Below are 23954 nucleotides of genomic sequence, written 5' to 3' on the forward strand. Positions count from 1 at the left end.
CAACAGTATTCCGAGGGATGCTTTGTTTGAAGATTTGTGATGTGCCTCTCTCGGGCCAGGGGATTTCAAAGATGAGGGTGGCTGACTTGCTCGTTCACTGGGAGTTTGTGTTGTGTCTGCTTATGTTCTCTCGCATCTTTTAAGTCAACATGAATCGAAAAAAATTATGAACGAAAGCAAGGAGTTGCTCACATGCTTCTTGGGTGAGGATAGACCGCCTTTTCACTGGTTTTCATCCGGTGCATTTGTCAAAGTTTCACATGGCCGGGTGTCCGCAAGTCTGACACCTGGATTAGCTTCCCTCCACATATCCATCCATCTATCCATTTTCTGATCCATTTATCCTCGCAAGGGTCGCACTGGGGTTGCTGGAGCCTAACCCAGCAGTAGGCGGGGGACACCCTGAACCAGTTGCCAGCCAATCTTAGGGCACACAGCTACGAACAACCATCCGTGCTCACACTCCCCCCTAGGGACAATTTTGAGTGTTCAATCCGCCTAACATGCATGTTTTTGGAATGTGGGAGGAAACCGGAGTACCCGGAGAAAACCCACGCAGGCCCGGGGAGATCATGCAAACTCCACACAGTAAGGCCAGAGCGGGAATTGACCCCGGTACCTCTGCACTGTGAGGTCAACGACTAACCACTCGCCCACTGGGCCGCCCTCCCTCCACATAAACACAACTTGTCGTCCGTCTTCTGACCCTCAGCCAATTGCGTCACAGAGGGGGCGATTGTGGGACCTCCGTCTGTCACTTGCATCTTGTCCTCTGCTTTCTGCCACACGCTGGCAACATTCCACAGCTCTTGATGCCACGCCAGTTGATGAACGTTTGCGCTAATGTGCTGAGTTTTTTTTTCCCCCCTCCTATTCCCAGTTGACGTCTCCAAAGTCGGCCAACAGCGGCCAGGTGGCTGCGGACGACAACAAAGGTGCGTAAATAACCACAGTCCTGCAAGAACATCCAATAAGTGTTGCCTTATGTGCCGTGCCTGTGAAATCGCTATTTTTTTGACAAATACACAGTGTCATTGTGACATCACACCAAACAAAGCCGCATAAAGTACCGCTCATGTGTTACATGAGCCGAATCTGGTTGGCACTTCGGAGGGAGGAAATGCAAGATGAGACCAGCACTCATCAGCGGCGCAGTTTATTGGAAAAGGACTAAACTGTACCAGATTTTCTTAGAAAAGGACAAAAGAAAGCGAAATATTTTAGAAAGCAACTAATCTGACTAAAATACGTTCGCAAAAGGACTCAGCTGTATGACACTTTGTTCTGAAAAAGTAACTATTAGTACATAAAATAACCGATTAATCGGCTGGCTGATTAAATGGACAATTTTTGGCCCTTCAAGCATATTCCAAAATCATCGGCCAAGCGGCTAATGTGTGCCGATTGTTTTTACCTTTCTGTACACTTACCATTCATAGCAGTTGTACACAAGTGACACTGGGCTCACTTTTTAATTACACATTAATCGCTACCATAACCTTGCTTCGCCAACTATTGAAAAAAATAATGAAATGTGGTAATCAGGTAATTCTATGGACATGTCATTCAAAACAAAGCAACCCCCCCCCAAAAAAAGTTAGCAATGCAAGTTGTGAAAGGAGTTGACCTGGATGTCACTATTTCACATAGAACCGAAGTTGTGGTTTATTTTAAAAAATCTAAAAAATAAATTAAAAACTGAATGCAACAAAAGTATTAAGTGTGACACACATTCAACTACTGGTCACACAAACACATATGAGAAGTATTAATGTCCTTCTAACTTCATTAATTAAATGCATTGCACCACACAATGCATTCATGGGAACCGAAAACAATTTTTATTATATTTTAATCGTATATTTTCAGTTGAACCCCACTATTCACATGGAATAAGGACCAGGCCACCCCGCGAGTCATGAAAATCTGCAAAAAAATGGACTCCCAGTTAAATTTATGGGGGTGGGTTATTTAATGCATTATATATATATATATATATATATATATATATATATATATTATTTTTTTAAACAAATCTGTCAATTGATCGGTTGTTTTTTTTTCCTTTTCCATTGACAGCGGAATAAAAAATATGTTTTTCAGTCGGGACCTAAAATAACACATTTTGTTAGAAAAGGACAAATCTGACTCAAATTATTTCATGAAGGACTAATCGAGACCAGAATGTGTTCCAAAAAAATAAAAGAAAGAAAACATCGAACCAGAATGTACAACAAAAGCACAAAACATGATTTGTTAGTGGACTAATTGAGTGGAGAATGCTTGAATTGAACAAATCTAACTGAGCCCGCCAAACGCCCCCCCCCCCCCCCCCCATTCCCCATGCAGAGAAGGCCTCGGCGGCAAAGGCTCATGAGCAGGAGGAGGAGATCGACATCGACCTGGAGGCGCCGGAAACGGAGAAGGCTGCGCTGGCCATCCAGAACCAGTTCAGGCGTTTCCAGAAGAAAAAGAAGTAGACTGACACTACCGGAATGGGAACCCCCTCCCCTAAAAAAAGAAAATATTTCTGCTGATGTACAGAAATGTTGGGGTGGGCGGGGCTATTATTTAAGTGATGAGGATTTTTTTTCCGCTAACGTTTGCAAAATATCAAAGAGTTTTTTTTTTTTTTTTGCATGAGAATGAGCAGAAGGCGCTTTGGGAGGGGGCGGGGTTAAAAAAACTGCAATTCAATACGTCCCGATGACGGCCGCGGCTCACAACGCACAAAAACAAACGACAAAAGACAAGCACACTCGACTGGTGTCCGGTTTCATGATGGCGAAGTCGACGGAGGCGCTGCTTGTCCCTTGTGTCTCCGAAAGGACGGGACAAGGAAAACGCGGCCCGGTGTATTGAAATATTTCTGCAGTCATCGGATCCAAGGTGTCACTAGCACGCCGCTGACGTCACTCTCCGCACTTTGGTAACCTGAACGCCTCACGTACGAGCACCTACCCCGCGGCTGGCGTCGCGTTACCTCGGGTTCCGCTCGCTCGGTGTCGGCTTCACCCTCAAATCGGCGCTCGTTCACCTTCAGGACGCTGACATGAGAGAAACTAGGACAAAAGCCGGCCTAGATTCCGAGCACGCGGTGCCACCTTGCGACTCTTCGTTAACTGCTAACGAGAGCCTAATTAGTCGGTTATTATAGGAATGTAACCTTGTTTCTATTTCCAGCCAGCCAGGCACAATTTCCTCATTTTTCCTCCTTGGCTACACGCCTGTAGTTGTTCTATTAGACACACATTTCCTTCTTGCTCTACTCGCGTTTTTTTGGGAAATTCCCATTTGTACGGGTGGACGCACCACTCGGTGCTCCGGCTGTGCTTGAAATCGCCGCATATGACAATCTCCGACAAAAGGATTCAAATGAGTTTTAAAAGGACAAATCCCAGTGGCGAACCGGTTTCAAAGAAAAGGACACATTTGTGAGTTAGCGTTACCTCAAGATAAAAATCTACTGAGAAAAGACAAATCCAGCTATGCTTTTTTTGAATGAGGCGTCAAGGAAGCCAACTATGTTCAGCTAGAAACGTCGTCTCCAAACAGACGAGGAGGCTATGAGGCTTTACTCAAACTGACTTCAACATGTCCAAGTCCAAGGGCCTGTTTTGGATACCTCCCTCCTCCAACACATCTGATTCATATGATCAGGTCATCAGCAAGAAGTCTGAAAACGAAATCAGGTTTGTTGGGGGGGGGGGGGGGGGGGGGGGGAGAAGCTATCCAAAACAGGCTGGGAAGCCCTGGACGAGAACAATGTCCTGACATCATCCCCCCAGAGAACTTGGCTTTTAATGTGAAGTGTGGCCGTAACAAGCTTGCTTGGCCACAAGACGTTTGAACAACTGATCGATATGCCGGATGTTTCATGAACCAAACAGCCTTATCGTTGCATAAAAAGTTGCTCCAGTTGCTGACGTAGTTTGGAAGTAGGTCAAGCTTTTCGTGAAGCCAAGTCGCACGGTGCGGATATACGGCCTTAGCGCATTAGCATGTTAGCATGCGATTCCAAACACAGCCAAGCTGACGACGGATGTCCTCCACAGCATTCCTCCTTCACGTGACCGCTGTTTGATTTGTTGAAATGTATTTATGTATTAATCCCGGTGTGAAGGCATGTGACGTCCACGACACTTCTTTTTTGTGCACTCAATAAAATCTGCCGCATTGGGCATTCCACTCGTCTTGTGTTGCTTTCTCTGCTTTTGCTCAGAGGGAAAGTCAAAGTTTCACTAACAACTGCGACAAGCTACGACATAGTGCTCATTGCGTTTCTACCATTGAGCTATCTGACCTCTTCTTACACCCTTGAGACCACCACCAGGCTGCTGGCGAAATAGGGACATGCATGTTTTTGGAATGTGGGATGAAACCGGAGTACCCGGAGAAAACCAACGCAGGCACAAGGAGAACATCCAAACTCCACACAGGAAGGCTGGAGCTGGAATCAAAACCTGCACCTCTACAGTGAGGCTGACGTGCTAACAGGTCGATCACCGTGCAGCCCAAAGGTAAATATATTCATTGAAAATAAACATATTGCTTGTATTTATTCTTTGTATTCATTCTATTTTAATTGTTTGTTTTCTGATGTGCAGCTGCTGAGGATGTTTTTTACAGTGCTCTTGAAAAACTTGAGGAAAAGCCTGATGTATTTGTTCGAATTGGTTTGACATAACAGAGATGAGAATGAGTCAGTTCTTGATTATTAGTTTTTAAAAAGAGACATATTGTTGGAAACGCGTCCGATTTCTGATTTCTTTGTTTGATAAGCATGTTGACGCAGGCCGCTGATTCCAAATGCTCCATTGACCTACTTGGAAATGCGCCGACGGTTCTGAGTTCTATTGCTTTTCCTGTCACCTGCTACTGTCAAGACGCGCTTGACGGACGGAAGTGAAAGGCACCTTCCTTCACAACAAACGTTACAGATGTGACAAATGATGAAATTGCGTCAAAGGTAAATTCTAAATAATTATGCGTTGTCGTTTTTACGGCATCATGCATTGTGCTCTGTGTTAGATAGCAACAGATGTCAAGTTTGTCGAAACTCGACGACGATGTTTCAGTAACGGAAGTGTGATTTTAGCGAGTTTAATTCCAGCTGCTCACGGCGAGTAACGAGTGTGAGTAGCGAGCCAGACGACAAGAACACACTTGGACCAAAAGGCTTTCCCTTTCTTTGGGTTTGCTTTGTTGACACAAGCAAAACGGAGAAAGACTTGAAAGCAAATCACTGGAGTCCCTTCGTGCTAGAGAATGAGAGAAAAAAAATCGCCTGGTATGAGAATTAAATCACAGTATTGTGAGGGTTAATTAATGTTCTACCAAACAAAAATCTGTCTTTTGAAGTCTCATAATAGCGTTCAATGATTGAGGAGGGCAACATTTTTTCCATCAGCCCTACTTGGGGTCCGCAGAGGACCGCACACTCATTTTTAATTGGGACATTATACTGTGTGTGCATATGACCATCCATTTTCCACTGCATCTGGGGTCGGGTTGAATCAATGCACAGAAGAGTTTCCGGGTGTATTTTAATGTATATAGAACGATCCACTGCTCTTTCACCCCCCAAAAAACATATCTTGACTCTCCATTAATTTTGAAAATATTTTTTACTGTTGCGGACCCAATGAATGATGTAATACCAGTGTTAACCACAAGATGGCACATACCACATCAGCACCTCCGAGGTTGAGGCTGTAATTGTGAAGAAGAGCGTGTCGTGATCACAAGTCTCGATCACACCTGTGTCAAACGTTCACAAGAGTAGTTTTTTCTACAGCGTTGACAGTTCGTTTAAAGTGCATTGAGGAGTTAATAAATTCAAATCCTACAAAAACATGGACGTATGCAGCGCTTGATAGTGTTAACTGTTAACACATGTTTATGGTTGCTTAATTGACCGTTGTGATGGACTACGTGGGGGCACACATCCAGGACCGCCTTCACCTTTCACGCGAGTGAGCTATCCGATTCATTTTAATTAATTAACCATGTTGTAATTTGACAAATAAATAACGTTTGTAAACATTATTGGTTGCCCTGGTAACAATGGATTTGTAATAGAATCACGTGATTTCAATAGTAACGCGGTTTCTTAGGAACAACAGGATTTGTCTGAAAGTAGTTATGCGCCACTTTGTGAAGCTATTGCGTGCAACTATCAAGTTGGGGGTTACGCAGTTAATTCTACTTAATGTTGTATTTACCTTAATTGTAAGATGTCCACAAGCTAGTCTTTCGTAATATTTTGTGAAATAGTCTTAAAATGTTATTCGCGTTAAAGAAAGTATCGTGTAAACGATATGAATATATTGTACGATTCCGTGTTGCCGTTTTAAAGATTAAAACTCGGTGCCATCGGGTCAGGTCATCTCCAAGCAATATGACGGCGTTCTTCAAAAGATGACTCAAGACGTATCGAATATTTCGCTGAATGACGTGGTATTATCATTCAACCAAACTCACCCACGTCAGTACTTGAGGTCATTGTGGACCGATACGTCTCATACGTAGCTTTAGTCGTGCTTCGGTGGAAGCTACAAGTCGTCGACATTTTACTAACAACCACAAGAAAGGCAAACAACACGAAGAAAACATCTGTTCTTTTTTTCCCCTTCCTTTGGCGGTGACATCAAATAGCATTTGGGTTGGCCACCACATTAGGGACAGCGAGGAGGAGGTAGACGCGACTTTTTAAAATAGGTTTTCGTGTTTTGTTGGTGAAAGAGGCAAACGAACGTTTGACGGAGGCACAACAACACAAACGCGTTTAGTTTCTTTAACTTTCTCTGATGATGGAACAATTGAATGTGCGGGGGGGGGGGGGGCGTACAGGATGTCTTGCGAATCGCGTCTGCTTTGCCACATGAAAATCCCAAAATATTAGGTTGAAGTGGACATAAGTACAATTGTCTACATTAGTTATGGTGACAATTGATTGTAATTTTTATTTATTTTTTAACAGGAAGCAACGTTAAGCATTTTAATCCAAAATACTCGGGTGATCGTTCTGATGTTTTCCTAGGTTGAAATTTCAACATTTAAATGTATCCATGAGAAGAGCAGTGTATGCAATAGAGCAGGGTCCTCAATTTTTTTCTAGTGAATGTATCTGAAGGAGGATTTTTGAGGGGGTTGAAGAGCTCATGACAAAGTTCCATCAAGATGGCCACCCCTTGCTGCGTTTCTCCTAGTAGTGTTGACATGTCCTGCTTACGTGTCAGAGTTGCACTAGTGTGCAGAAATGTCATCCAGTATAGTTAAAAAAAAAACAGGACTAGTAAGTACGTAAGTTGTTCTACTTGTGCATCGAATTGTGTTACTATTGAGGACATAGAGTGTACTAGTTCACGTCCCCTCAACTGGTTAGCGAATAAATGCTCAAAAGCTTTCTATGGCAAAGCCAAGATAAAAAATGGAAGGAGCACTCGTGACCAAGCGCCACCGCTCTCCCTCTGGCTCCCGCAGGAGATTACGAGGAGCACCGCTGCGATGGGCGCGGCGCCGGCGGACCCATGAACGGGGGTGGTGCGGGCAAGCTGGCAGACCCCAATGAGGACCCGCTGCCGGGGGTGGACACCTACAAGAACTTCAACACCATCGACTGGGTACGGGAGAAGAGCAAGGGCCGCGACAGACTCCGAGAGGTGCGTTTTGCCTTTGTTTTTTTTCTCTTTTGCAGACTTTGTTGTTATGTTTTGAGTTTGTGGCTTTCCGTTTGTTTGCGTGTTTGTTTAGATTCAGAGCAAGAGCAAAGAGTCGCTGTGGGCTCTGCTACTCAGCATCAGCGACGCCTTCTCGGGATGGCTGCTCATGCTCCTGGTGGGCCTCATGGCAGGTATGCACATCCACGTTCGTCACGTCCGTCACATTCGCGTGTTGGTTCACCAAGTTTTTGTTTTTGCCGCACCAGGCGCGGTGGCGGCCGCCATTGACATTACGACCCACTGGCTGGCGGACATGAAAGACGGAGTCTGTCTGGTGGGCTTCTGGTATAACCACGAGCACTGCTGCTCTAATTCCAACCAGACCACCTTTCTGGAGTGGGACCGTTGTCCACAGTGGCAGAGCTGGGCCCAGCTTATCACCGGGACCTCACAGGTACCCCCCAACCCCACCTCTTTAGTAACAGGCTTTTTTGGGGGGTTCATCTTATATGAAGGAAAGGGCAATTTGCCTGCACGCTCTCTCGACACCTCGGGCCACATGAACTAAAACACAACGCAAACTCGATTACCCACACAAGTGTGTGGGAAATAATCCGCAAAACCAGGAGCAAACGGGCATTATTGCCTTGGAGTTCCGTTTAGTGGCCATATTGACAGTTTAGCATTCAGGAGTGACCTATTTACCGATTAATTTTTTTCCAATCATCTGGTATTCAGGAAAAAAAAAATTCTGCGATTTTCTGTAGTGTGGCCAAAAAATTAAATAAAAAAATTAAAAAGTGTGGGGCGGCCTGGTAGTCCAGTGGTTAGCACGTCGGCTTCACAGTGCACAGGTACCGGGTTCGATTCCAGCTCCGGCCTCCCTGTGTGGAGTTTGCATGTTCTCCCCGGGCCTGCGTGGATTTTCTCCGGGTGCTCCGGTTTCCTCCCACATTCCAAAAACATTCATGGCAGGCTGATTGGACGCTCTAAATTGTCCCTACGTGTGAGTGTGGGCGTGGATGGTTGTTCGTCTCTGTGTGCCCTGCGATTGGCTGTCAACTGATTCAGGGTGTCCCCCGCCTACTGCCCAAAGACGGCTGGGATAGTGTAACTGGCGCCAAGACTGAGTTGTTGGTTGCCATGACAACAACAAAAAATTATTTTAGCCTTGTTGTTTAGCTAAAGTATTTCATATTTCTATGTGAACTTTCATATTTGTTTTTCCTTAAATCCTCTGAATATGTTATTCGGAATGTTTGTTAAAAATCACTTCCGGGTCAAGTGTATCGCGAGGAATGAGAGAAAGATCGAGAAGACAACGGGAGACAGAGAGAGAGAGAGAGAGAGTCAGAACTACGATACCGTGTGATCTACGTGATTTATCGTTATTTGATCTACTTTCGGTTTACCAAGGTGCACACGGTATGTCATTTTGTGTTATTTATTTAATGTCCTGTTCAAGATATTATAATTTTGATTGTTGTTTGAAATGTGTTTTAGTTTTCACGGTGTTCCATGAATAAACGTTTTGGACATCAGTACGAGGCGTCATCCTTGACCGGGGTAGATACAGTGAAAACGTGTCCTCATCCATCCTTCTGGAGGCTTCGGCGCGCAGGTGCTTCCCCCACGGCAAGCTAAGCTATCGGCTTCGGCGCACATCACGTAGCAAGCTACGAGCTACATCGAGCGTCGTCGCACTCGACCCGCGTGCCACGCAGCTATCCACGAGCTACTTCGAACGTCGTCGCACTCAACCCGCAGCAAGCTACAGGCCTCAGCATGCATCGTCGCTCCTCAACCGGCAATAAGGCAAGATTTCAACGCGCGACGGTGCTTCTCATCCTGTAGCAGCTAAAGGTTTCGGTGGACATTAACCAGAGTTGGCAAAGGCCTATACAGCTTCCAGTAGCTCACAAAGTAGATGGATAGAACATAGGCGAAGATTATCATAAATGAGAACTAATGAATGTGAGTTCTTGAATGTGTGAAAATATCTGTTGAATGTTTGACAAGCGCATCATTGTTATTATTGCTCTGTAAAACTCAGGTTCTGAAGTTTGAAAGCTCCAAAAATGTCTCAATATAGTGACAGTCAGTGTGATGAGATGCAAGAGCATGAAAATGTGGAAAGGGAGGCTGAGGCAAAAATAAGAAAATCCTCTCGTTTAAGACATTTGACACCTAAAATGCAGGAACTAAAGGAGAAAGAGTTCATTCAAAAGGAAGGCAAGTTAAATGTAACTTATGAGAAATGGAAAAGTCATGTTAGAGAAACCCAAAGAAAGTTAAAACAATGGTGCCCTGAGCAAGACATGTACGACATGATGGATAAAGTTGAGAAGCTTGAGGGTGAGATAAAAGAAATATACGACAGTGTCCGAAGCCGGACAACACCAAGTCAAGAATTACGGCAAAAAGTTGATTCATGTGTAGCGGCAACAGCAGACTTACTGCAAGTAATGAGAATCCGTCTAACAGAAGATGAAGAAGATTTTGATGCTGTGGCAGAAAACGCAAAATTACACATGCTGTTAGATAACGAATATGCCAGGTCCATATATGGTTCCACCGCCTCCATAGTTACAGCACCCAGTGCCAAGCCTTCCGGGCACCCGTCCGAATCACCAAGCATTTCAGTTAAGCGGGCCGAAATGGCTGCTCTTCTGGCTGCGAAGGAAGCTGAGATTAACATGGAAGAGGCTATTGAAGCTCAACGTCAGCAGTTGAAAAAACTTGAAAATCAGAGAGACATGGAAGTAATTAAGGCACAGTTAGGTGTATATGAAGAAGAGGAAATTAAGGAAAGGAATGGTACGAGCAGTCCCGTACACACCAAAGAGAATGTTGCATTTCCTTCTTCTCACCATGCCCCACGTCACGAACAGCAAACTGTACAAAATGAGACAACCTTGGTTCAGATATTACAGGAATCTTTAGCACTCAGTCGCCTTCCAAACCCAGAGCCTACAGTATTCTCAGGTGATCCTCTGAACTTTATAGAGTGGAGTACAAGCTTCAAAGCTCTGATAGAGAGGCGATGCTCAAACCCTGCAGATAGGTTGTTTTATTTACAAAAGTACATAGCAGGGGAGGCAAAATCTTCTCTTGAAGGCAGTTTTTATAGAAGAGATGAAGAAGCCTATCAGCAAGCATGGGATCGACTCAACACCAGATATGGTAATTCCTTCATTGTGCAGAGGGCTTTCAGAGAAAAACTCAACGGATGGCCAAAGATTGGTGGGAAGGAATATTTCAAATTGAGAGAATTCAGCGATTTCCTACAAACTTGTAGCAACGCTATGCCTTACATAAAGGGTCTGCAAGTTTTGAACGACTGTGAGGAGAACCAGAAACTGCTGGTGAAACTACCAGATTGGGTGACATCCAGGTGGAACCGTCATGTCACAGAGCAGCTAGATGAAGGTAAAGACTATCCAAGTTTCCATAACTTTGCAACATTTATATCTAAAGAGGCACGCATCGCTTGCAATCCAGTGTCGTCTCTATACGCATTAAGACAATCTACTGAGATGACGGTAAAGGGAGGTAGGCAATCAAAAGAAAACACATTTGCTACAAAGGTGAGGATCCCAGATCTGCAAACCTCTACAGCCGATCAAGACCCCAATGAAAACGATTTACGAGATGCCGAAAATCCAGGCATATGTTTATGCTGTGGAGAAGAACACTATATACATAAATGTAAGAAGCTTATGAAAATGTCTTCAGAGGAAAAGAGAAAATACATCTATGAAAATAAGCTATGTTTTGCATGCCTGAGAAAGGGTCACAATTCTAAGGCATGTAGAAATAGAGCCATGTGTGGAGTATGCCTAAAGAGTCATCCAACCGCATTACATGAAGATCGTTCTCCAACGGAGACAGCCTCAGCACAGAACACCACTGAAGAAATCACATCCTCACTATCTTGTTGTGTCAAGGGAAGTGATGTTGTGAGTACATCAATGATTGTGCCCGTCTGGATCTCAGCACCTAACGCACCTGAGACAGAGACCCTAGCTTATGCGCTGTTGGACACACAAAGTAGCCACACGTTTGTTGATCAAGAGTTGTGCGCAAAGCTTAAGGTAGACATGGACCCAGTTAAACTGAAACTCTCCACGATGATGGGAAAGGACTCAGTGATAAAAAGCGAAAGAGTTTGTGGACTTAAAGTAAGAGGATTTTCCTCAAATATTTCAATTGACCTACCTCCGGCCTACACAAGAGACTTTATTCCTCTTGACCGGACACATATTCCTACCCGCAAAACAGCCACTTCATGGAAACATCTTGTTAACATAACTCAAGAGATACCCCCACCAATGGATTGTGGCGTTGGATTATTGATTGGCTATGACTGCTCCCGAGCCTTGATTCCAAGAGAGGTCATTACTGGAGGTGACTACGAGCCTTACGCTGTCAAAACCGATCTTGGCTGGAGTATTGTGGGAGGAGTAGCACAATGCGTAAATGCAGGCGATGTGACTGGACTTTGTCTTCGAGTATCTGTCAAAGAGTTACCACCTGTAACACCATCAGCCATCATTAAAGCCCTTGAGTCTGATTTTGCAGACACAAAAGCAGGTGAAAAAAGCATATCTCAAGATGACATTCTCTTTCTGCAAATACTAAAAGGAGGCTTCCAACTAAATGAACACGGTCACCTCGAAATGCCACTTCCTTTCAAAGCACGACCTCACCTCCCAAACAATAAGGTCCTGGCTTTGGCACGACTGAAACAACTGAAAAGGAAGTTGGACAGATATCACAAGTTCAAAGGTGACTATCTGAAGTTTATGGAGGGCATCATTAAAGATGGTGATGCAGAGAAAGTAGACAACCCTGCAGACCATGCCTCCAGAGGCCTGAACGTGACAGGTCTCATCAACTCAAATTGGCTCACCGGTCCAAGGTTTTTATGGGAGAGAGATATAGCCATAAACGAGGTGACACCTGAGCTACTGGTGGGAGATCCGGAGGTGAGGATTGTACAAGTGTTAAAGACAGAAGCTGTAAGGCAATTTGACATTCAAGAGCTTCTGTCACGGATTTCAAAACGGGCAACAGCATTTAACGTCATTGCTCGCATCCAACGGCTAGCCAAGAGAATCAAAACCACAAAACCTGTAAACGTAGAAGAAAAAAGGCAAGCTACACTGACCCTTGTTAAACTGACACAAAAGGATGTCTTCCAAAAGGAGATGAGCATGCTTAGCGAGAAATCAGGAAAACTGCCTTGTAACCATCAACTTTATCAGCTTGACCCGTGCCTTCAAGACGCCATATTGAGAGTAGGAGGAAGACTCAGAAAAGCAGCTGTGTCGCTTGAATTAAAACACCCAGTAATACTCCCTACAGACGGTGCTCTCACAAACCTCATTATTAGTCAACATCGCAACAAAATACAACATCAAGGCAGAGGACAAACTCTCAATGAGTTACGGAGTAATGGATTTTGGATTGTTGGTGGGAGTAAAGCTGTAGCTCAACACATCAGACGGTGTGTACAATGTAGAAGAATTCGCGCACCACCAGAGGAACAGCGGATGGCAGACTTACCCAGTGACCTGGTTGATGCAACACCACCATTCGCTTACTGTGGTATGGACTGCTTCGGCCCCTTCCACACCAAACGGGGAAGGAAGGAGCAAAAACGGTATGGCCTGCTCTTCACGTGTCTGTGCTCCAGGGCAGTGCTTATTGAAATTCTTGAAGATATGACAACCGATGCCTTCATCAATGCCTTGAGATGCTTTGTAGCTATCCGTGGAGCCGTTAGACATATAAGATCTGATCAAAACACTAATTTTGTGGGAGCAAGAAATGAGGTGGCAAAGGCGCTAAAAGAATTAAATCAAGAAAGATTAGCCTCCTACCTTGCAGACAAACAATGTGATTTTCAGATGAACATGCCACACTCTAGTCACACTGGCGGGGTATGGGAACGTCAAATCAGGACGGTGAGAAGTGTACTGAGCACGGTCTTGGCCCAAAGCGCTGGAAGGTGAAATGACTCTTCCCTAAGGACTTTCTTTTATGAAGCTATGTCCATTGTAAACAACCGGCCCTTAACTGTTGACAACATCAGTGATCCCGCAAGTTTGGAACCTCTCACGCCAAATCATTTGATTACAATGAAGTCTTCTTTACCACTTCCCCCACCTGGCAAGTTTATCCAGGAAGATCTCTACGCCAAAAAACGGTGGAGAAGGATTCAATATCTTTCCGAACAATTCTGGCACAGGTGGAAGAAGGAATACCTTGCAAACCTTACCCTGAGGCAACGATGGCTTACACCAAGGCGCAACATGGTAGTTGGTGATGTTGTGACCATCAAAGAGGATGATGTCCCTCGCAACGAATGGAAACATGCTAAGGTTATTGAAGCAAATCAAGATGATGACGGACTGGTGTGAAAGGTAACCGTACAGATAGGAGAACGAAAGTTGGGGAGAAAGCATCAGATGCTGTAAGTTAAGGTGTCAAATATTCAATATAGAATAGGTCATTTTTTGGAATATGTAAATTCCATTGTTTGTTTGAATGACATTAAATTTGTCTCGTTTAAGGACACATCAGAACAAGGGTGAAATTACTGTTGATTATTTTCAAGGGTGTAAAGTATTTTTTCATTTACAAATGTTACTCCAACAGTAATTTGGTGGGAGTGTAACTGGCGCCAAGACTGAGTTGTTGGTTGCCATGACAACAACAAAAAATTATTTTAGCCTTGTTGTTTAGCTAAAGTATTTCATATTTCTATGTGAACTTTCATATTTGTTTTTCCTTAAATCCTCTGAATATGTTATTCGGAATGTTTGTTAAAAATCACTTCCGGGTCAAGTGTATCGCGAGGAATGAGAGAAAGATCGAGAAGACAACGGGAGACAGAGAGAGAGAGAGAGAGAGTCAGAACTACGATACCGTGTGATCTACGTGATTTATCGTTATTTGATCTACTTTCGGTTTACCAAGGTGCACACGGTATGTCATTTTGTGTTATTTATTTAATGTCCTGTTCAAGATATTATAATTTTGATTGTTGTTTGAAATGTGTTTTAGTTTTCACGGTGTTCCATGAATAAACGTTTTGGACATCAGTACGAGGCGTCATCCTTGACCGGGGTAGATACAGATAGGCTCCAGCGCCCCCCGCGACCCTAGTGAGGATCAAGTGGTTCGGAAAATGGAAAATAAAAAAGTGCACCAAAGATGGCAAACTAGTTGCTAAACAAAACTTCCGAGGCGGAACTTGGAAGCACCAACCACACACACACTTTCATCCTTTCGCAAATGGAACATCAGCTACGACAACCGTGCACATTATTACCGGTATTTTTTTTTGTAACGCCTACAAACACCCGCAATTTAGGAATCAGCCTGTGTGTGTGTGTGTGTTTGTTTGTTTGTCAGGGTGGAGTTGCCTACATGGTGGACTACCTCATGTACATGTTCTGGGCTCTTCTGTTTGCCTTCCTGGCCGTGGCATTGGTCGGGGCTTTTGGTTCGCACGCGAGCGGCTCTGGAATCCCCGAGGTGAGTTAGACTCTCTGCGACTTTCCGTTTGCATCCGTGTGCTCTGGCCTTTGCGTTTCTCAAAGCACACAAACATCAGCGCTTCCCGGCTCGGGAAGCCATTTCATGCACGCATTTAATGAGCAAAACATTCAACACAGCAGTCTCGTGAACTCCAGTTTTTGGCAGGGCATGCGTTCAAGAACCACGCACCCACAAATAGGTGTCAACTCCCATACGCTTGTAACGTCTTAAAACACAACTCCAAATTGGGACTTAACCGTATATAATCAAACCGACGGTTTCAAAAGCGGCGCTCTGGCCGGGGGTTCAAATGCAGACTAACAGCTGTTCTCCCCCTTCCGTCTGCTCACTTGTGACTTTGGTCTTGCAGATCAAAACCATCGTGAGTGGTTTCATGTTCCGCGGCTTCTTGGGCAAGTGGACGCTGGTCATCAAGACGGTCACGATGGTTTTGGCCGTTTCATCCGGGCTCACCGTAGGCAAGGAAGGGCCGCTGGTCCACGTGGCCTGCTGCTGCGCCAACGTCCTTTGTCACCATTTCACCAAATTCCGCCAGAATGAAGCCAAGCGGCGAGAGGTACCTACCGGCTCAGTAACACCGCAACAACGCGCCGGCCGTAGCTTCAGCCGTAGGACCCGGCGACGGCGTCCAAGACGTGCGAGAAGCTCCACTTGCTTGTCAGAACCCGAATGAAGTTTGCGGTTGCCGCGCAGGTGCTGTCTGCGGCCGCCGCCGTCGGGGTGTCGGTGGCGTTCGAAGCTCCGATCGGCGGCGTCCTGTTCAGCTTGGAGGAAGTGAGGCTCGACCACACCTATTGTCAGCAAGAACGGGCAACGTGTTGCGTTTGCACGCGGGTGTAAAATATATTTGTTGTGTGGGTGGGCAGGTGAGTTACTACTTCTCCCTGAAAACGCTTTGCCGTTCGTTCTTCGCCGCCCTGGTGGCCGCCTACACGCTGCAATCCATTAACCCGTTTGGCAGCAGCCGTCACGGACCGTTCCATGTGAACTTTCACGCCGACTGGCACCCGGTGGAGCTGGCACCCTTCATCCTCTTGGGGATATTCGGAGGCCTGTGGGGGGCGCTCTTCATCAAGGCCAACATTGCGTGGTGCCACACACGTGAGTGCTCCTGCGTGCCGGCGTGCTTGAGAGTTGGTAAGCACTCGCGCGTGTCCGTTCATCCCCCTACAGGCAAGTCGACCCGTCTGGGCCGCTGCCCGGTGAGGGAGGTCCTGTTGGTGGCGGCGCTGACCTCCTTGCTGGCATTCCCAAACATCCACACCAGGATGAGCGGCGAAGAGCTCCTTTCCAAACTCTTCGATGATTGCTCGCTGTTCAACTCCTCGCTGCTTTGTGGATACCAACAGGTAGGCGTGCTCTTGGATCGACGACTTTTTTTCTTTGGTCCTGTTTTGACTTTGTTGCGGCTGATTCGGTGCTTGCGTGCGCACTTTCTAGCCTGCCAACACATCCCAAACCGGTCGGGGGAACAATACGGCGAGTCGGCCGGCCGGAGAAGGTCTCCGCACGGCTTTGTGGCAGTTGGCGCTGGCCTTGCTCTTCAAGATGATCATCACCATCATCACTTTTGGCATCAAGGTCACGCACACCCACGCGCACGCCTGCACACAGTTTGGATCCATTTCTGTCTCATTCTTGCAGAAAACATTTTTATGGGGCCAAATTGCAGTCATTTCATGGCGCGCGTTTGTCCTCTTTTCAAAACCGCTCATTTCATTGCCTGCTTTGACATTTGTTTTTGTCTTGCTTCACAAGAGGAATTCTAAGCCATGTTTGTCAAACTAGGGTCCCCGGGCCCATGCGGGTCCGTAAGCCGTACATTTGGGGTCTACATAAACAAGTTGTAATGAAATGGGATATGCTGTATCATTTGAAAAAAAAGTGAACACCTGCATATGTGAAGCAATAAAACAAGCATATGTTTCCTTAGAACCAATTAAAAAAACATGATTGTGACATTTATATAAATATAAATATATATATTGGGTGTGATAAAACGTGGTCACCTCAAATTTTTGATTTCTCAAAAATACACATCAGTCAATCAGTCATTTCAGGAAGTGCGACAAAGATATCAAGCTTGTCATGAAGAACAAGTCTGTAAATGCGTCACGGAGTACAAATTCGAAAAGTGTGCGTGTGCGCCGGGCGCAGGTTCCGTCAGGCGTGTTCATCCCCAGCATGGTGGTGGGTGCCATCGCGGGACGGCTGCTGGGCGTGGGCATGAAGCAGCTGGCCTACCACCACCACGACTGGATGCTCTCTCGAGACTGGTGCTCGCCTCACAGGGACTGCATCACGCCGGCCCTCTACGCCGTGGTGGGTGCCGCCGCGTGCCTCGGTAAGATCACCTGCCTGATCTTCTTGGTTGTGGGAAATTTAAGGACGATCTAGTGTTGGTTAAGTCTCTCTTGTACTTTTATACAATAAGCTCATGTTTTTTTTTTCACACTTGCCGTCGGCCACTGCTTGAGCAAGATGTTGGGAAGCATTCCCAACTCAGTGTTCCAAACGCCCAAGTCAGACGGCATACGGGCACTTCCAATAATGGTCACTAGAGTGCGCTGACGCGTCACAATTGCCAGAATGCAGTCAGAATGTCGCAAGCGCAGAATACTTTGAAGGCCAAAAAGTATCCGGTGACGCTTTGAACCTTTCGCTTTGTATGTGAGACGAAGTTGCATCAGGTTCTCCGCTCTTGCAAGACAACTCTTATGAAAAGCTAAGAAAAAGTACACATTTTGATAACGGTGTTAGACTATTTTGGGCGATTAAAGTACAAATGTAACAAATGCTGAGTGTTTCAAGTTATCACATGTTTTGAATGATTGTTTTTCCATGTGAAACGAGATGAAGGAAAAAAAAATAAGTCAAATTTTTGTACATGGTACACTTCACAAAGGGTTTTCAAATGTAGAAAACAATTTGATCACAAAAAGTTTTGAAATTGAATTCTCTCGACAAGTTTGAATGTTGGCAGGTATGCTGCATTGATCCTTATCTCGTTCTAGTGACATTTTTCATTATCACCAATATTTGAGATTTCAATAGAGGGCTTTTCGTGTATGGCTTGTTTATAACAGCCCTCCAATATGGCCGCCAGTAGTGCATTGTGGGTAATTGCTAAAAGGACAGAGCCCTCTATTGCACTGAATGGGATTTTTTTGAGTTGCTCACAGTCTGCTGATTTTTATTATTATTTTTTTGCATGTTTCATACACTCAAAGTGAAGTGGTCCTCATTGCACAGGGTTTGTCATTGTGGCCTCAATGTATTGCCTCCTTTGCAGCACGTAAGGTAGCAGGTCGCTCCGAAGGCGCTCCTTTGTGTCCACAGGTGGCGTGACGCGCATGACCGTGTCCCTGGTGGTGATCATGTTTGAGGTGACGGGCAGGCGGGAGCACATCATGCCACTCCTGGCCGCTACCATGACCAGCAAATGGGTCGCAGACGCTTTTGTACGGGTGGGATTCGATGAGGTGAGACTGCGTTTGTGTGTTTGGGGGGGGGGGGGGGGGCAAGCTACAGTTCAGAGTTTGTCCATGTTCCTTTCAGGCGCTCATCCGTCTAAAAGGCTACCCCTTCCTGGAGCCTAAAGATGAGATTGAGCACAGCAGTTTGGCCAAGGACGTGATGAGACCCAGGAAGTCGGACCCCGCCCTGGCCGTCCTTACGCAGGATGGAATGACGCTGGGTCAGGTGGAGGTAAACGCTTACTAGAGTTGGGCGGTATTTCAGTGATATGGTATCCCCAATGGTGTCTAAAAAAAAAAAAAAAAGCAGCGCACGCGGACCAAATATAATATTGAATATCGTTTTTGATACCTCATACGAATGTGCAACTGTCATACCTGTCAACTCATACGGTTTAGCCATAGTTCATACGGATTTTGTGGTGAATCTTATGTAAATGGCCGTATCGCACAAATCATACGAATTGGATGCTGAATGGATGCTGTAACTTCGAGCCGATGGGTCAGCATTTGGAGTTGGTGAAAAAAGTAACGCAGGAATACAACTCTGAACACAGTAATGCCACTAAGTAAAATGATGATTAGACATGGGCGGCCCAGTAGTCCAGTGGTTGGCGCGTCTGCTTCACAGTGCAGAGGTACCGGGTTCGATTCCAGCTCCGGCCTCCCTGTGTGGAGTTTGCGTGTTCTCCCCGGGCCTGCGCTGGTTTTCTCCGGTTTCTTCCCACATTCCAAAAACATGCGTGGCAGGCTGATTGAACACTCAAAATTGTCAATAGGTGTGAGTGTGAGCGTGGGTGGTTGTTTGTCTCTGTGTGCCCTGCGATTGGCTTGCAACCGATTCAGGGTGTCCCCCGCCTACTCCCCTGCGACCATTGTGAGGATCAAGCGGGTCAACCAGACATTGTATTATGGAGATCTACAATAAATATAATTGAAAATTTCGTGTTTTTTTCTGCCGTTATTTTGACATAAAATGCTTTGGTATGTTAAGGATTTTTTGCTCTTTATGAGGATTTTTTTGGTAGTTTATAGAGGTTGGCACTCCAAAAACTTGACAGGTATGAATTGTTTTTTTAAGTCAGTATTACTATAAGTAAACAAATAGTTGGCTATAATGTTTCTTGGGGATTGTTTTGTATTAGTCACGCGAAAACCCATAAACCCACAAGAATCGAGGGTCGCGTTTGGAAATTCCCTGTTCTAATGAGACAGTGTCAAGATGGTGGTTGCATGGCTCGCGCTTGCAGCGCATCGATCAGACAAAAAGCAACGACCACAATTTGGCATCTTTTTTGTCGGGTGTTAGTTCAAACGCCAACAGCGCAACACATTTCCAAGATGCCCAAGACATTTTGAAATGCTCAGAGACTGAGACGATCGTTTCGAAAAAGTAAGCAAAATACGTACATTTCAGACAGGCGGTAGTCAGTGCATAGATATTGATAGATAGAGCATAGCTATCGATAGACGGAGCCTTCACTCTGACTGGCTGCTGCGTTGAAATGACAGGTTATAAAACGACGCGTGGCTTGTTTATATCCTAGCTTGATATCTGATGTTCTGTAACAAACCAAACTGCGTCAAAATCGCCAAGGAATTAAATGAGTTAGGAGCGAAGACAAAGGCTCAAGAGCGCATGCGTCGTGTGGAGTCGGGCTACAATTGAGCAAGCCAACCCAGAGATATTGACCATTAAAAACAACTCTTAAGCAGTCATCTAGTCACACAGCTCGACATTTTATGAACACCTTTGTCTGGTGACCCCTCACAGTGGCGTACGAAGGGAGTCTGGCCATTTCAATGCCGTAGAGGACACGAAAATACTCAGGTTGGTTAGCTTAGCGCCAGATAGCAGCTTGACAACAAGGTTAGCTTAGCGCCAGATAGCAGCTTGACAACAAGCAAGATTTAAAATTAGTCCAAAAGGACGAAGGCTTTAGAAAAAGAAAAGGTTGGAAGAACACCCTGTGTTCTGCCGTTTGAAAGTTTTCAGCGAGTGAGCCTGGAGGTTAAAGTAAGTTATCATACCCCAAAGGTTGATGCTTTGTTGCGCTTTGGCTGAAGTTGAAACCACCCTGGAGAATATTGAGCAAAACTCTTAAGTGTCTGACGTTTGCTGTACTGCAATAGCAAAAATAATTTTATTATATTTAGTATGCGCAAGTATTGAAAAGAATCAATTTCATTTGAATTATATTTTCTTTACTTCAGTGGTGTAAAGTGGTTACAAAAGTTGCCATGGATGGTCAATAAAGTAAAGTTCAGATCACTTTAAATTCGACGTTTAAATGTAGTAAGAAAATAGTTGTATGTGAGCGTGAATGTTGTTTGTCTGCTTTCTGATTTTACGTGACCCTGGGTAACCTTGTTGGTTGGCAGGCGCTGGTGAAGAGCACATGCTTCAGTGGTTTTCCTGTGGTCGTCTCGCAGCAGTCCAAGAGGTTGGTGGGATTCGTTCTCCGAAGAGATCTACTCGTAGCCATAGGTGTGTGCGTGTGCATCTGTGTGTAGTTTTTGTAACCGTGCGTCCAGGTTGTTTTAAAAACTAAAATCCCTTTGTGCTGTCTCTTCGCTCCAGATTATGCCCGTCGGCGGCAGGAGGGCGTGGTCAGTGCGTCCCAGGTGCTCTTTAGACAGCATGCCCTCACACAGCCCCCTAAAGCCCCGCCTCACCTCCGACTCCGGGGCATTTTGGACCTCAGCCCCTTCACCATCTCTGACCGTATGCCCATGGGCATCACTGTCGACATCTTCCGCAAACTGGGCCTGCGGCAGTGCCTTGTTACGCACAACGGGTAAGCGTGCGCTCGCGCGCAAACACATGCACACACTAATAATGTGAGTGAAGGACACACATGCGCGCGCACACACACACACTCACCGACTTGGCCAATCTAGGAGTATTCCGTGTCAACGGGCTTGAACGTTGTGAAATAAGAGTGCGACACTCAAAATGACTTGTGTACTTTTGCTCCTTTTGTTTCCTCAGTATTTTTGCTCTCGATTACGTTTAGGAACGGAGAACATCCATCTCTCCTCAATCATTTACAGACGGGTGCGTGTCACTGAAAGTGATTTTGAATGCATCCATACAGAACAGTAAACACCCATTAGATTGCGGTTAGAACTGGAATATGACCGACATTTGGGGGGAACTTTGTTGACAGCTGTTACTGTTTTTTTGTCATGTACATACTTTGTCATATTTTTGTCCCTTTGCTTTTACTCTCTCTGTCAACGTGTTTAAAAGTTTATTTTTCACAAGTGGGTTTAAAGTGCCGTGAATAACATGCCGAGGTTCTATTGAACAATAGTGTCGTCTTGATAGGGAATTACGCTAAATGAAAAATCAATTTTCCAAAAGTGATCCAATGTGCTGCTTTTGTACCCTTCCCAACCAAACCAGGAAGCGAGTTGAGTATATTTCATTTTTGCGTGTTAATTTTCTGGTGTGGGTTACTCAGACGTGAGTTGCTCCAAGCGAGGTGTTTGTAAGACAGGCAGATGGGCGGGCAGCCAGTCGGGGCTCTTAGTGTCACCATAATTCTCCCCAAACCACTTGAAATGCTTCCCTTCCAAGTCAGCGTGGTTTGGCGTGGCACATCTAACACGTCACCCACCCCCAATGTCCCCCCGCAAGCTTGACTTCCCATTCCAGGCCAGTCCGCAAAGGGCCTCCTATGATGGTACGTTGTTGTGTGGCCTGGCCTCATTGCGCTTGTCTTTTGTCTCCTGTTTGTGTGGCTGTGTGCTTAGGAGGCTTCTGGGCATTATCACCAAAAAGGACATTGTCAAACACATGGCGCAGATTGCCAACAGAGATCCCGACTCCGTTTTCCTCAACTGAATGAGGCCGAACACCCGCTTGGATCCCGTGCTGCTTTTTGCGCATGAGACGATGGTGGCAACGATGCACTCTGTTTGGATGTCAAAGACCAGGAAAAAAAAGGGGGGGGGGGATTTTTTTCCCCATTGTTACGTGGGAGCAGCCAGATGGAAGCCTCTGGAATATTTCACATCTGCTCCATTTTTTGTTGTTGTCGTCCTTCTTTTCGGTTCCATGTGAAGGAGTTAGCGGCCTCCTCTTCCTCCCCCTCCTCATCCTTCTTCCTCATCCAGTTTGCAGAGAATTTGTGAGCAGATAGAATCCGGGACGTCAGAGAAGATAAAGTTTGAGTGAGGATCCCAGTGCATGCCCCATGGTCGTCAGTCGAGGCCAGATGGAGCGCTCAGTCGGGCCTGACGGGATTCTCTGCCCGCCCCTCCTCCTTCTCGCAGGCTGCCGATGCCTCCAGTGTGAGAAAGAGACGCAGGCGTGAACAAAGCGAAGCAATCATGTCAGCTACCACATGTAAAGATGGTTCACCCCACTAAATTATTCCTCTGTCCTCCTATGATGGCTGCCTGATTTTAGATTTTCCCCAGTTCTTCTTCTCCGTGAACCAGATCGCCATACGGCAGCTCCTCCAGACTCCGACAAAAATTATTCTGCGCAATTGTAACGCGTCCCAGGATTAGCGGGATTCTGCGGGCTTCCTCTATGTAACCGTTTGGAATGCAAGACGCTGGTGTGGCTGTTCTTTGAGTGACCCCGGCTGGACACGGCTCGCGTGTCGGGTGGAGAGGAAGTGAAAAGTCAAGAAAAGGCTCTTCTTCCACATGTGTTGAGCCGCGTGTCCCCGTGAAGGACTTGAGGCCCCGTTGCCGTGGTAACTGTTAGACTGCATTTTTTTTTGCAGGGGCGTCCTTATTTTCACTTTTATTTTGCCTCAGAGCGCCGTTTTGAGGTAAAAAAACGTATCAAAGTGTTTCATCGAGTCGTTGTATTCTTCCACCGACAGAGTTGCTCTGCGCGTTTTATTACTGCGTATGTTGACAAACTTAATTAAAAAGCCTTCGGGACCACTAAATGTTCTTTGAAACCGACTAAAGTCATAAATCCCACTGTAGTGGAAATGAACCGCTGAAAGTGAGACATTTTTGAGGTCCGACAGAATTATGCTGGTGGCTGGGGGCGTGGGGGCTCGTGAAAATGGCTCAAATTAAAAGCCTGAACGTAATTCTTAGTTGCACAATGTTTCAATGGCTTCAAGTGATTTGGTAGAGTGCTCCGACCATGTCAGGTTTGAAGGGCGTTTTCTCCAGACGCCTGAGTATTTTTTTTTTTTAAAGTTATTTTTATTTATTTTTTGCTTTATGAATAAAAAAAATCCACAATCATCTTTGAAACAATTTGTAAGTG

At 45.5% G+C, this 23954-nt stretch overlaps 1 protein-coding gene across 4 annotated transcripts; it reads left to right on the forward strand.

Annotated features, from left to right (window-relative positions):
* The first annotated feature begins 2486 nt into the window (after window positions 1-2486).
* Window positions 2487-23871, forward strand: LOC127600982 (H(+)/Cl(-) exchange transporter 5-like). Of its 4 annotated transcripts, XM_052065944.1 has the most exons (16): window positions 2487-4969; window positions 7486-7664; window positions 7756-7855; window positions 7931-8118; window positions 15087-15209; window positions 15583-15789; window positions 15927-16007; window positions 16100-16334; window positions 16407-16582; window positions 16674-16814; window positions 17391-17577; window positions 18573-18715; window positions 18792-18941; window positions 21092-21197; window positions 21291-21507; window positions 22469-23871. In XM_052065944.1, the coding sequence occupies exons 2-16, from the start codon at window positions 7533-7535 to the stop codon at window positions 22557-22559; spliced, it is 2277 nt and encodes a 758-aa protein (XP_051921904.1). In that variant the 5' UTR covers window positions 2487-4969; window positions 7486-7532; the 3' UTR covers window positions 22560-23871. The 4 variants fall into 4 exon arrangements, with proteins under 4 accessions (XP_051921904.1, XP_051921896.1, XP_051921912.1 ...); XM_052065936.1 differs by having other exon boundaries at window positions 16100-16582; XM_052065952.1 differs by lacking the exon at window positions 22469-23871 and having other exon boundaries at window positions 16100-16582; window positions 21092-21153; window positions 21291-21481.
* Window positions 23872-23954: the final 83 nt, after the last annotated feature.

Source organism: Hippocampus zosterae, chromosome 1 (genome assembly GCF_025434085.1).
Source record: "Hippocampus zosterae strain Florida chromosome 1, ASM2543408v3, whole genome shotgun sequence".
NCBI classification, from domain to species: Eukaryota; Metazoa; Chordata; class Actinopteri; order Syngnathiformes; family Syngnathidae; genus Hippocampus; species Hippocampus zosterae.

Bases quoted from the DNA above. Each gene is read 5' to 3' on its own strand.
- LOC127600982 (XM_052065936.1), top strand. From the start codon at position 7,533: ATGAACGGGGGTGGTGCGGGCAAGCTGGCAGACCCCAATGAGGACCCG. The intron at 7,665-7,755 runs GTGCGTTTTGCC...GTGTTTGTTTAG, and splicing joins GCCGCGACAGACTCCGAGAG to ATTCAGAGCAAGAGCAAAGA. The intron at 16,815-17,390 runs GTCACGCACACC...CGCCGGGCGCAG, and splicing joins TCATCACTTTTGGCATCAAG to GTTCCGTCAGGCGTGTTCAT.